This window comes from Nicotiana tabacum, chromosome 14 (genome assembly GCF_000715075.1).
Source record: "Nicotiana tabacum cultivar K326 chromosome 14, ASM71507v2, whole genome shotgun sequence".
In the NCBI taxonomy this organism is placed as follows: Eukaryota; Viridiplantae; Streptophyta; class Magnoliopsida; order Solanales; family Solanaceae; genus Nicotiana; species Nicotiana tabacum.
Window position 1 is genome coordinate 32,154,838 of NC_134093.1, and position 14,737 is coordinate 32,169,574.

The 14,737-nt window shown below is 35.7% G+C and overlaps 1 protein-coding gene across 1 annotated transcript; it reads right to left on the reverse strand.

The window, feature by feature from the left end:
- Positions 1 to 1,103: 1,103 nt before the first annotated feature.
- LOC107827711 (uncharacterized) lies at positions 1,104 to 10,200 on the reverse strand. The gene is made up of 5 exons (XM_075230041.1): positions 10,138 to 10,200; positions 9,781 to 9,939; positions 2,516 to 2,776; positions 1,544 to 2,194; positions 1,104 to 1,443 (listed from the first exon to the last, which is right to left on the reverse strand). The coding sequence occupies exons 1-5, from the start codon at positions 10,198 to 10,200 to the stop codon at positions 1,354 to 1,356; spliced, it is 1,224 nt and encodes a 407-aa protein (XP_075086142.1). The 3' UTR covers positions 1,104 to 1,353.
- Positions 10,201 to 14,737: the final 4,537 nt, after the last annotated feature.

The following is a 14,737-nucleotide window of genomic DNA, read 5'->3' on the forward strand; positions in this document are numbered from 1 at the left end:
AGAATTCCTATTCTTTGTGGGATTTGGTGAAGCAGATTGGAGAAAAGAAGGCTGGGATCTTGTTTGTGTTGGTTTTAGCTAAAAAATGGTGTGAATGAGAAATGGACCGAGGAAAAAATAAAATTTTGAACTTTTCACCTTTACAAAGGAACATTGTCCTATATTAGACGAAGAAAAGATATTTGGAGGGTTTATATACAATTGCACGTCTTCTATCTCTTAAAAAGTTGAGAAGAAATCAAGCATCGCGTCGTCGTTGTTCGCTTGGCGGCTTCATGCTTAACACATTATTCATATATTTTCAATATTGGGTCGGGGAAAGACTGCATTTGAGAACTTCAATAAGTTTGATGATTTCGAATATCTTTCGGATGTTACAACATACTACAACTTAAATATTAGAGCTTTTTGTAGGCTTTCAAACTTATGACAAATCGAAATTTGGAATTTACAAAGATTTGGCCAACTGCTAGATAAAGATGTCAATGCGAGTTATAAATCACATTTGTAGAATGCTACTTATAAATCGTTCATGTAATGCGACCTATTTGGTAAATATCTAATTATAAATCAATTTGCATTTGACAAATGATCATAAAAGAAGCAAATGCATTTCTGAAGCCCTTTATGTCTTACAGTTAACTGTTTTTATTATCTCGATTTTCTATTTCTGTGGCCCTTTTATTTCTTACAAATTATTAACTATTTAATTGTCTCGTTAATATGAATCAACAAAAGATAGTAAAATGATTATACCGATGGTAAAGAGTACAATTGGATGTCTATAAAGGCTTAGATCGGTGAACTTTATTCAATTCAATTTTCAAATTAGAGAAGCATAATTGTATTTATTTTCTAATATTGTGGATTGTACCAGTAGCATTGCTCCTCTAAGAGAAACTATTTATGAGGTTCCCTTGAAAGAATATTTACTTTAATTTGTTCAGTATAAAAGCCAAGCTTTTCCGGAACCAATTTTTATGTTATGTTCACTATAACATCCAAAAATATTTGAAACAAACGAGGCTGTTGTAGAGAGATTTGACTTTACTACAAAAAAGCTCCTTTCTTGGAGCTAGAACAGGAACTTTGTAAAGGGGTAATAAGATGAACGAGAAATTTTGATCCAATAGAAACTTTCTAGCATAAAGGAGTTCTTTGAGCTTAACAACATGATCGTACTCTCACTATAGGTAAGACAATATGATAAAGCTAAACTTAGATAGTAAAGCACACTAAGAATTCCCCTTGGTACATATATAGAGCAGTTAAAATTGCTAGTACATGATCAGCAAAACTAACTACACTCGATGTGCAGTTGCAAAGCTACTTTTCTTGAACATTCAAAATAACTTAAGTCATACGTCTGCGCTTCTGGGCAAGATTCTCAAAAATCTTATGAACGTCAGCAGATATAACTGGCTTTGATGGATCGAAGGATGCCTGTCAAGGAAATATAAAGGTAAAAGAAAGATCGAGAGCTATATCTCGATTAATTGGGAAATACCAGTTAAACAGTATCAGATAGGGATGAGGGACATACCAGGTAGGTACCGATCTCGTCTTTAAGGTAAGCAATGCCAGTCAAAACCTCCATTTTCCCAACGTGGCCCAGTTTATTAAGCATCTCAGCACTAAGTTCTTGCTCATGTTGAGCTCTCTTCTGCTTTGCCATTTTCTCATATTCTGCAATTGTATCCTCTCTTTCAAGTAAGAAGGCAAGCCCTTTCTGTTTGTAGAATTCTGTGCAATTTGGACACCTACAGAGAATTTCTCTCCAGTCGTTAGAAAGGAACATTGGCTTGCTTTTCTCAAGGCGAATTGGAGCTTCTAACAAGTTCAGTCCAAGGACACATTTGGTACTAGGACCAGCAATTTGGTTACACTGATTCAGAATTGTGTTTGTTGCAACGTTTTCTCCAACAACAGCCTTCCCGGTGAAGTCTTTTTTAGGATTATCCTCAGTTACAGGAGTCTCAATTGAGGAACTTCCACTGTTAAGCTCCTCAGAAGATCCCACAGTCGAGGGTGCATCTTCAACCACCTCCTTGTCCTTCGAAGAGTTTGTAGCAGTGTGCTGCTGAACCGGTGCATATATAGAATGAGGATATAGCTTTAGAAAAGAACAAATAGCTGCGCATCCCTGGCAGATTAAATCCTCAAATTGAGGCTCCCCATTTTCATCCCTTGGAACCTGTAATAAAAGCACAACGATTAGTAGCTTCTTTTAACTAATGAGTCATAAGAGGTAAATTGCAACCAACTTACAGATAAGGAAACAAGTAATGCATTAGACATAAGAAAGCATCTGATCTCATGACTGATAGGGTATACATCCTTCGTGATGAACAAGAATCAAGGAAATAATATGAATGAATACAACATTTTTCAGAAGCTACAATCGACGAAACATCTCAAACTAACTCAGTTTCATAAATCATGAAGTTATCTCACATAAAAAAGAGAGTTGAAAATGATGAGCAAAAGTTAAGCAAGAAGAACAAGGGCCACCAACCATATCAGAGGACTCAAGACCAAGATGCTCCTCATGAAACCAGTCCTCACAGATACACCATTGGAGATTCTCCAATTGGTCTTCAACATCAGGATCAGTATATGGCCGGCAACATGTGCAGTATGAACCTTTGAAATTGTGATTATATGAATTCTCCGTGTTTTCAACATCTTTGCTAGCGTCAAGCTTGCGGAAGAATTCCCCGAACTTTGAATTTCCACAGTCACACCTAAAGTTTCTCTTCGTCCAAAGTTCCAAAATCTTGTTGAACCAACATTCCGAAAATTAAGATTAATATATCTCAATGTAAAAAGTGAGATAGTTAAATTATCACCAGATAGAAGAAAAATATGAAGCAGCAACATAGTACTTGTTGAGGTTTTGTTTTTGAGATGAAATATTCTTAAAATGAGGGTGAATGGGAAATGGAGGAAAAATGAAATTTTGAGTAAAATTTTAAGTTTTCCCCTCTTGACAATGAGACATTGTCCCATATTGGAAGAGGAAGACATTTTTGGTGGGTATATATATAACTGCTCTTCTTGTAGCTCTTAAAGAGTTAAGAAGAAAGCAAGCCTCGCGCCGTCGTCGTCGTCGCTCGCTCGGCTTTTGGATTTGGTCAAATGATCGATTGATTGATTAATTTTTTGGACCAAATTTATTTGTTAATGGACCAAATTTATTTGTTAATAGTAAATATTAACGTAAGATTATCCGCATTTGTAACGGATATTTTCCAATCCATGTATTGACCATTTGGCAACCGCCTAATGCTCTTCCCACCAAGAATGTGCTTGCTCCACAAACATGAAGTGCTTGCTCCACAAACAAGCTAATGCTTGCTCCACCATGGAGGGTGGACGTTTGGTCTTTTTCAACACTGGCTGCTATATATATGTGCAGCAGATGTTGAAGAAAGACACAAAAAAACACACAACACACAATTCGCTCAACAAATTGTCTATACATTGCACTCCTTCCTCTCAGCATTTCCATACGATTTTCTGAGTTTATACTCCTTCGTTCTGCATTGTTTTTAACTTCAAACAAAGCAACTGTAAGTATGATTTGCTACCGAACTTTGTGTTCGCTGAAACACTGGGGTTTGAAGTACCGCTACACCAGTGTGTTATTCGTTCTATCCTGGGAGGAAATAATCCATTACCTTGGGTACTAGGAGGGGATTAAATTCCTTAAGGAAATACTGTGAATTCAGTGGGCTCGAATTTATTATTGTTTCATTACGTTAACTTATATTTTGCAGAATTATTATTTACAAATATAGCAATATTGGCGGGAATAACAATCTTAAGGAATTTAATATTTATTTCTGTATTTGTGTTATTCTTATTATTCTGCAAACTAAAACCTTTGTGGTTTTGTGTACTCCCGTTTTGGAGAGTAAAGCCTTCGTGGCGTTTTATTGGAAGATTAAAATCTACGTGATTTTTACTCCAGTTTGAAAACGTTTATTAAACGTTTGTTTGTGTCATTCTTTTACAGAAAAATGACGACTGAAAGCGAAAACCAAGCTGTTCCGATGGTGACTGCCAACGCATCAACAAGCCGAACACCGGCGTTGGCACCGGCAGAAAAACCCGAAAAATTTTTCGGGATTGATTTCAAGCGCTGGCAGCAGAAGATGTTCTTCTATCTAACTACGTTATGTCTACAGAAGTTCATCAAGGAAGATGTTCCTGATCTGCCAGATAAAATTCCAGAGAATGAATGCTTTCTCGTGATTGAAGCGTGGAAGCATTCTAATTTTTTATGCAAGAATTATATTCTTAGCGGACTGGATGATAATATGTATAATGTATACAGTAACATGGAGACCTCAAAAGAATTGTGGAATGCGCTTGAAAAGAAACATAAAACTGAAGATGTCGGGATGAAGAAATTCGTTGCCGCAAAATTTTTGGACTACAAAATGGTAGATAGCAAGTCTGTTATTACCCAAGTCCAGGAATTGCAAGTGATTATTCATGATCTACTTGCTGAAGGTCTTGTCATCAACGAAGCATTCCAAGTAGCAGCAATGATTGAGAAGTTGCCTCCGTTGTGGAAGGACTTCAAAAATTATTTGAAACACAAACGAAAGGAAATGTCCCTTGAAGATCTCATTGTTCGGTTGAGAATCGAAGAGGACAATAAAGCTGCTGAAAGGAGAGGCCGTGGAAATTCAACAATAATGGAAGCAAATATTGTTGAAGCTAACAAAAAGAGGAAGAAGGCTTCTGGTCCGAAATACAACCCAAGCAAGAAGCGGTTCAGTGGAAACTGCTACAACTGTGGGAAAACTGGACACAAGTCTATGGAGTGTCGTGCTCCGAAGAAAGACAAGAAAAGAGGTCAAGCAAATATGGTAGTAAACCATGATGATGTTGATAACTTGTGTGCCATGCTTTCTGAATGTAACTTGGTGGGAAATCCTAAACTGTGGTGGTTTGATTCAGGAGCCACTCGCCATGTTTGTGCAGTTAGAGAGGCTTTTGCTACTTATGCTCTTACTGAACCCGGAGAGACAGTTTATATGGGAAATGCTTCAACAGCAAAAGTTGAAGGATATGGGAAGATATTTATGAAAATGACTTCTGGCAAGGTCATGACGTTGAATAATGTCCTTCATGTTCCCGAAATGAGAAAGAATTTAGTCTCTACTGGACTTCTTGTTAAGCACGGTTTTAAGTGCGTTTTTGTGTCCAACAAGGTTGTCATTAGCAAGAATGAAATATTTGTAGGAAAAGGTTACCTCACCGAGGGCCTTTTCAATCTAAATGTAATGGTTGTGGAAAATAATAATAATATTTCAGCTTCTTCTTACTTACTTGAGTCAAATGATTTATGGCATGTACGTTTGGGTCATGTCAATTATAAAACCTTGCGAAAAATGATTAACTTGGAAGTACTGCCCAAGTTTGAATGCGAAAAATCAAAATGTCAAACATGTGTGGAATCTAAGTATGTTAAACATCCTTATAAGTCAGTTGAAAGGAATTCAAATCCTTTAGACTTAATTCACACAGATATTTGTGACATGAAGTCAATACCATCTCGCGGTGGAAAGAAGTATTTCATAACTTTTATTGACGATGGTACTCGATATTGCTATGTTTACTTACTGAATAGTAAAGATGAAGCAATAGACGCATTCAGGCAATACAAAAATGAAGTTGAAACACAACTTAACAAGAAAGTAAAAATGATAAGAAGTGATAGGGGTGGTGAATATGAATCTCCTTTTGAAGAAATATGTTTAGAATATGGAATTATTCATCAAACAACAGCCCTTACACGCCCCAATCTAATGGGATTGCGGAAAGAAAGAATCGCACATTAAAGGAGATGATGAATGCGTTGTTGATAAGTTCTGGTTTGCCACAGAACTTGTAGGGGAAGCCATTCTTACGGCTAATCGAATATTAAATCGAGTGCCCCATAGCAAAACACAATCCATTCCATATGAAAAATGGAAAGGAAGGAAGCCCAACTTGAATTACTTTAAAGTGTGGGGGTGTTTGGCAAAAGTGCAAGTTCCTAAACCCAAAAGGGTAAAGATAGGACCGAAAACCGTTGATTGTGTTTTCATAGGATATGCGACAAATAGTAAAGCATATCGATTTCTGGTTCATAAATCAGAAAATCCCGACATTCATAATAATACAGTTATAGAATCAGATAATGCTGAGTTCTTTGAAAATATATATCCGTATAAAAAGGAATGTGAGTCGTTTGGTGAAGGATCTAAACGACCTCGGGAAGAAATAAAAGAAAGTACATGTAATCAGGAGAATCCAAGACGTAGTAAACGTCAAAGAACATCTACTTCATTTGGACCAGATTTTGTGACTTTCTTATTGGAGAATGAGCCTCAAACATTTAAAGAAGCTATGACTTCTTCGGAATCATTATTTTGGAAAGAGGCAGTCAATAGTGAAATAGAATCCATATTGAACAACCATACATGGGAATTGGTTGATCTTCCTCCTGGAAATAAACCTTTGGGTTCTAAATGGATTTTTAAGAGAAAAATCAAAGATGATGGCACTATTGATAAATTCAAGGCAAGGCTCGTAGTCAAAGGGTATAGACAACGAGAAGGTCTAGACTACTTTGATACATACTCTCCAGTTACAAGAATTACGTCCATACGGATGTTAGTAGCATTAGCTGCAGTGTATGGTCTTGAAATTCATCAAATGGATGTTAAGACGGCCTTCTTAAATGGAGAGTTGGAGGAAGAAATTTACATGGAACAACCTGAAGGGTTTGTGGTTCCAAGTAAAGAAAAGAAGGTATGTAGACTTGTTAAATCTCTTTACGGACTAAAACAAGCACCCAAACAATGGCATGCAAAATTTGACCAAATAATGTTGTCAAATGATTTTAAGATAAATGAATGTGATAAATGTGTGTACATTAAAAATGTTCCAAATCACATAGTCATTGTTTGCCTATATGTGGATGATATGCTGATAATGAGTAATGACATTGCCAACATAAATGCTACTAAGCGTATACTCAATAGCAAGTTTGATATGAAAGACTTGGGAGTTGCTGATTTAATTCTGGGAATTAAGATCCATAAGACTCCTCAAGGTCTGGCATTGTCACAATCTCATTATATTAAGACAGTACTTAAAAAATTCAAGCACTTGGGCTTTAAAGTTGCAAAGACTCCAATTGACGTGAATCTTGCATTAGCAAAGAACAAAGGCCAAAGCATATCACAATTGGATTATGCTCGTGTGTTGGGATGCTTAATGTATATCATGAATTGTACACGACCAGATATAGCTTGTGCTATAAGTAAACTGAGTCGATATACGAGCAATCCAGGCCAATCTCATTGGATGGCAATGAAACCAGTTTTGGGATATTTAGAACATACCCAGAACTTTGAATTGCACTACAGTAATTTTCCTGCGGTGATTGAGGGATACTGTGATGCAAATTGGATCACCGGTTCAACTGATTCTAAGTCCATGAGTGGATATGCATTCACTATTGGTGGAGGAGCGGTATCTTGGAAGTCGTCCAAACAAACATGTATTGCCCGCTCTACAATGGAGGCTGAATTCATAGCCTTAGATAAAGCCGGTGAAGAAGCTGAATGGCTCCGGAATTTCTTGGAAGACATTCCATTTTGGCCCAAAGCGTTGGCACCAATATGCATACATTGTGATAGTCAAGCGGCAATTGGAAGGACTGGGAGCGTTATGTATAACGGTAAATCTCGTCATATACGACGAAGACATAAAACTGTTAGGCAATTACTCTCTAGAGGAATTATCACGATTGACTATGTAAAGTCAAGTGATAATGTGTCGGATCCACTTACAAAAGGCCTAACTAGAGAGGTAGTTGAGAAATCATCAAGGGAAATGGGGCTATGGCCGAGAACAAGTCATTGTGGCGGTAACTCTACCTAGAAGACTGGAGATCCCAAGATCTAGGTTCAAGGAGATCAAACAAAGTCATTAATGACGGTTCAACATTGTCAAATAAAATTTTAGTCCGTTCTCGTGATGAGACAATGTTCAGTACCAAGGATAAAGCATTAAGGTTTTTTAATGATTTCTAAATTTGATATGGGGTATATCAAATAGTGTATCTACAGGATGACACGTTTAGGAATCACCTATGTAAGTGTGAAGTGTTAGCCGCTTCAAGGAGAACTTTGTAAGGCCAGTTCTCTACGCACTTATGAAACCAGGCGGTGTTCATGACTGAAACGAACACAACAATGAGAACCAAAGACGGTTAAGGGTTGATTGTGTGACTTATGGTTGTCTAGGTATACACCAAAGATCGACGGTTCAAAGATATCAAATCTACCGATTGACCGAGTATATCCGACATAAGTTTACTACGGAAAGTTCAAAGGAAAACCTACTTATCCAGATGCGATTAATCCTTAATTGTAAATCACACAGTTTTTCCATGCATACTTCCGTGATATAGCCATTCCCCATTCATGTGGGGGATTGTTGAGGTTTTGTTTTTAAGATGAAATATTCTTAAAATGAGGGTGAATGGGAAATGGAGGAAAAATAAAATTTTGAGTAAAATTTTAAGTTTCCCCCTCTTGACAATGAGACATTGTCCCATATTGGAAGAGGAAGACATTTTTGGTGGGTATATATATATAATTGCTCTTCTTGTAGCTCTTAAAAGTTAAGAAAAAAGCAAGCCTCGCGCCGTCGTCGTCGTCGCTCGCTCGGCTCGGCTTCGGCTACGGCTTCGGCTTCGGCTTCGGCTTCGGCTTCGGACTTGGATTTGGATTTGGATTTGGATTTGGTCAAATGATCGATTGATTGATTAATTTTTTGGACCAAATTTATTTGTTAATAGTAAATATTAACGTAAGATTATCCGCATTTGTAACGGATATTTTTCAATCCGTGTATTGACCATTTGGCAGCCGCCTAATGCTCTTCCCACCATGAAGTGCTTGCTCCACATTTCCATATGATTTTCTGAGTTTATACTCCTTCGTTCTGCATTGTTTTTAACTTCAAACAAAGCAACTGTAAGTGTGATTTGCTACCGAACTTTGTGTTCGCTGAAACACTGGGGTTTGAAGTACCGCTACACCAGTGTGTTATTCGTTCTATCCTGGGAGGAAATAATCAATTACCTTGGGTACTAGGAGGGGATTAAATTCCTTAAGGAAACACTGTGAATTCAGTGGGCTCGAATTTATTATTGTTTCATTACGTTAACTTATATTTTGCAGAATTATTATTTACAAATATAGCAATATTGGCGGGAATAACAGTACTCAATTAGAAATCTTGCGACTGAAGTAGATAACATTTCTTCAACACATTAGAGTCATGGCTTCACGAAAATATTACAACATTGCCACACAGTTCATCTTTGAAAATGAAAATCTTAAGTTAAATTCAAAAACATAACAGCTTTAATTATTTCACCAGCCTATGTACACTAGAGTGACAAAACCAAGCAGCAAGTTGGATTAAACAAAGATAACATTAGAGTATAACGCATCCGCTGAAGTACACCAGCGACCTCCCAGATATAGCGTGCAAAAATCATAAACTGCAACTGTATGACAAGATATCCTCATTCTTTACATTTTAAAGGACAGAATGGCGACATGGGTATTCAACATTTTCCCAGGTAGTCCCGGGTTTTCAGAATATAAGCAGAAAAAATTTACCATCAGCAGCCTGAGATCATTATTCACCTAATCATTTATGGTAAGCAGGAAAAAGGCAAATCCTTAAATTAGTGAATACCTCATGACCATCATGGCAAGAAAGGCTACAAGCTGTGCAAACCCCAGCGTTCCCATCTGGTGTGCATGTCAAACAAGAAAAAATAGCTTGTCTCTTCATATAACCTTTACTATAGGTGCACTCCTTGCCTTCATCACCACCTAAGACCAGATCCGCCTCCTACTCCAAGATGATTTATCCCCAAAAAAAAAAATCAAGCATATACTGGGATAAAATAACAGTCAAATTCAAAACAGCACGATCAACTAACATTTCAAACATTTCGTAGCAGATTAAGGTTCATATCTTTCTGAAAAATAAATGCTCTTTAGGGGGGAAAAAGGGGGTTCAACCTGTACATATTTGGCCCCAAAAAACCGCACCACCCCCAACCCCCCACAAAAGGAAAACCCATGCTAATTTGATGCTACCGCAAGCCATTATCTTATCACGGTATTAATGGTACTTGAGAAAATCAACAGTAGTACATGCAAATGAACAAATCACGTTTAGCCAGTTAAAAACGCTTTAAGTGAAATTATGAATATAGAAAGCATTTAGTATAAAATAAGAGAGTACAAATTAGAGCTGCAGTGTTTTTAAAAACAACGAAGCATGAAAATGCTCCCAATGATTCTATAAATAAGTACGAGTATATTCAGGATTTGAGCATATTTCCTTCTAAAAATCCTTTAAGGAAGCACTGAACGTACACTCCACCACTGTAATCAATCATTTCAAAGTTCCAATTCACTGCTTAAATTTGACAGTGAATAGCCATTATGTAGCACAGCTCCTGATGCCATATTTATCTTCTAAAAAATAATTATTATCCAGTTTTCAGTAGGTCTAGTGAGGAAACTATGAAAGTCGCAAGGACACTAACTCCCCCGCTAAATGTCTGAAGAAAGACCTCAAAAGTCACCATGTGATTATACAAGATAGATTAGCTTTCTCATCTATCTGGCGGAGCCAGAATTTTCACTAAGGGAATTCAAAATATAAAGCAGTAAATACATTAAAAAAGCCAAAGGAATTCATCATCTACTATATATATAAAAAGAAAATAATCTTAACCTTGTATATACAATGTATACAATGTAATTTCCAGTGAATGGGGTTCGAATGAACCCGCTTCTGCCACCCTAGCTCCCCCATGAGTCACACAGACATAAGAATAGAATAATTAGCTAAGGCTCCTGCCTATACATTCATCATCATCTACACGTCAAACTCAATCTGATTGTGATCAGCTATATGAACCATTTCTATCATTCTACTTTGTTTTCAATATTAAAAAGATTAATCACAATTTGAATGTTCTTACAACGGCCGAATAGCCTTACCAACACCCTCTTACTTTATCCAAGCTTGAGATTAGCAATACCTACCTATAAATTATATTAACTTATTAAAATTTATATTTGCTCTAGCACCTATCTCAAATTTACATGTAAAGTGCACTTAAACATCTATTTATCTAACTCTTCACAGTCAAAGTCTTTATGCAATTTATGCATGGAAATGAAAGAAAATTAACCCAAATTGCACGTTCAAACCTTAGTTTTCCTTAGTTAGTATGGCATATGGATCTAAGGTCTCAAAAAGTAAGAAAGTATGACTATCATAAAGGATGCACAATATACAATCATCAACTCTATTTCCAATGCAAAAGAAACTACCCACCTAGCATCAGATGAGGTTAACTCCGAAACATCATGCTAATAAGATGTGCTCCACACAAACTACTGATTGAATTCATCTCAACACCCATATGCTCAAATTTCAGACTAATGGTAATGGAATTCAAGAGCTAGCAATGATTAAGCTTATACAAGACTCCGTTTAACATAATGAAAAAAAAAAACTGAGTAGAAGACATAAACCCACAAAAGACTAAACTTTATAGAATAACATCTTGTGATGCACACTACTATCAATCAACAAATCGGTCAATTAAGTCTCAGTACCCAAATTAGGTGGCGTCGGATAGATAAATTGAAGTCTCAATCCCAAATTACTATGAGGAATTATCATACTCTTACTATCCTTTACAATGTGTATATCTCATGTAAATTCAGCAAATGAATAAATGCAGAGGCGGATCCGGAATTTAAATTTGATGGGTTAATCCATCAAAATTTTAGGTTCGGGATAATAGTTGTCGAAATTTTGTTGTTTTTCACATATACATCTACATCCAACACTGAATAAATGTGTTTCTGACTTCGAACTCTACAGATCAAAAGAAGTTGTACATGATTCTACTAACCAAAATGGGCGGAGCCGGGTGGCGAAAGGGGCCAAACCCGCTTCGCCGGAAAATTACATTGCTTATACACAAGGTAAAAAAGAATTTTATGTATAAATATTAGCCTGTGAATCCCCTTGATTTAGTCACACTTTTTTACTTTTTTTATTTTCTGAATCCCCTTGGTGAAAATACCGGCTTCACCACTGCTAACCCAATTGATATCAATTGATTTAAAGCCCTAAAATTTAGAACTTCTTACCTACCTCAAATAAGGAAAGATTTAATAATTAAAATTTTAGTCATTTTTAAAGTTCTAAATATTAAGAAATTAATTAAATGACTATTTTATCCAATGTGAAATCTATTTTTAAAGGGTAAAAAAAAGGCAAACGACATTTCGCTAAGGGGTTTCATGCTTTTAGTATAGTATATAGATATATAGATATAGATAGATTCAAATCAAACAAATACTTTACTCTTTATAGTAAAAATCATAGTGAGAATATAAATTATTTATATAAGGATAAATGAATTTACAAAAGACACTTTTCATGTATTTAATGTTGGTTGGAAATTTTGAGTAAAATTAAGTATTGGGAAAAATCACTTTTAAGTTATTTACATTCGGTAGCCACAAAGAATAAAATTTGTATAAGTTTATATATATATATATATATTTGACTATTATTTTGAGAGTGACAATACAATGTCATTTTCCCATATATTTATTTTACCCTTATGATCATGTGCCTTCAAGGACTCTTGAATTGGTGATTTATCGCCAGAGAGTATATTAAACATTATAATATTTTTTGGCCATATATACTCTAAATTCTAATAATGTAACTTTTGCATTGTTATGCCTTTTTTCTTTTTTGAGACCAAAAGTCTATGAATAACATTTCTAAAACAAGACAGTAAACTGCATCACGTTAGAAGGCAAGCTTTGATACAAAGGAGAATATATAGCTAACTTCACTGCTTACAGCTTGTGCTAAGCCTTCGTCACAACATCCGCAAAAGATAAAAAACGACTAACCCTATTTACAAAATTAAGCACATTCGTTTCCAGGGTTACAATGGGCCAAAAGGAAAGCCCTCTTTTCTTGCTTTAACAACACGAAGCCGACTCGAATTAGGAGAATATTAATGCCACTAAATCCCATTTTTGTTAGGATTAGGATTTAGAACACAAGGTGTATATATATATATGCCTTATATCCCAAAAACTAATTCACATCTTCACGTCAAAGCTTCTTATATAACTCACCTTCTCTCTATTGATTCAAAAGCTCCATCAATGGAAGTATTAGGTTTCTGTAAAACGGTTCAACACCTACTAACGTACAAGTTCAACCACAATGGCTACACCAAGATTAAGAAGAACATCATAACTCCCAAGAAGTTGCAAAAGAAATGCAAGAAGTCAACTTTTTTTGTGTATGTATGCGACAAAGAGGAGTTGGATTATGGGGTTCCAAAAGAATACGTGTATTCTTCATTGTTCGAAGATTTCATCCATGCATACGAACAAGTAGATAACGAAATTCTAGATACGAAGAAAGATGAATTGGAATTGAAGGAGTATGAGGTCCCAAAAGAAAACTCGACTTCTTCATTGTTCGTGGATAATTGCTTTGATGAATTCCAACAAGAAATCAAAACCCTAGATACGAATAATATGAATATGAAGGAATATGAGGTTCCAACTGAATTCTTGACTTCTACATTGTTTGGGGATTTCTTCGATGAATTAGAACAAGACATCGAAATCGAAGATACAAAGAAAGAAGAGTTGGATTGGAAGAAATACGAGGTCCCAAAAGAATACTTGTCTTCTTCATGGTTTAAGGATTTCTTTCGTGAACAAGACATCACAATCCTAAATACGAGAGAAGAATTGGAATTGTCCGTGACCAGCTGCTCAGTCCATGATTTTGAGTATCTTCTTGCAATGACCAAGCTTCAAATCTACCCTTAAAAGTTCTTTTGAGTGTATTTTTCTTTTTCCTTTTCGATAGTATATTATAAAATTACCAATTCAAAGTAACGTTTCCTTTTTATTTTATGTGCAAATTAGATTAATTGTAAACTGATCGATTCTTTTTATAGGGGAGTGTTAGATATCAACAAACAAGTCCTAGTACATGAAGTTATAAGTTTCTTGGTCTTCTTATTGTGTATACAACCATGTTCATCTACAACATGGATTCTTATACAATGGATAGCCATGTCTATGGCAGATTCACTTTGTTTATTAGCATTTAAATTCATGAGTCACATTCCATCAGTAGCAACTTTATTTATATATAAAGTTTTTTTTTTGTATGTGGTTAAAATAAATTTTCCGTTCAATATTATCTCAAGCAAATCAATATTTTATTTTACCCATGATTTTATGTTATGATGGTTAAGAGACCTAAAGGAGACGAGGTAGCAATCATATTAATTATTCATACGGATTGATGGATGTTGTTTCAAACGATCTACATTCTCCACGTGGACCTAGCTAAAAGTAGAATACAATGAGAGGATCCATATAGATATTACAAACTAGTTGGGATTAACGCTTAGTTGTTTTTGCACGTACATAAAGCTTTAGCTTAGTTATTTTTGCACGTACAAACTAGGTTGCATGTAATCCGAGCAGTTACGGAGCCATAATTTTTATTAAGGGGTGTCAAAATATATAAAAATAAACATATCAGAAAATTAAGAAGAGTC

What these genes read in the sequence shown, in the direction of transcription:
- LOC107827711 (XM_075230041.1), bottom strand. Translation starts at nt 10,200, where the DNA reads ATGGCTTGCGGTAGCATCAAATTAGCATGGGTTTTCCTTTTGTGGGGG. An exon ending in GGGGGGTTGGGGGTGGTGCG is followed by an intron (nt 9,940 to 10,137) that starts GTTTTTTGGGGC and finishes ATCTTGGAGTAG; the next exon opens with GAGGCGGATCTGGTCTTAGG. An exon ending in CTTGCCATGATGGTCATGAG is followed by an intron (nt 2,777 to 9,780) that starts GTATTCACTAAT and finishes TGGTTCAACAAG; the next exon opens with ATTTTGGAACTTTGGACGAA.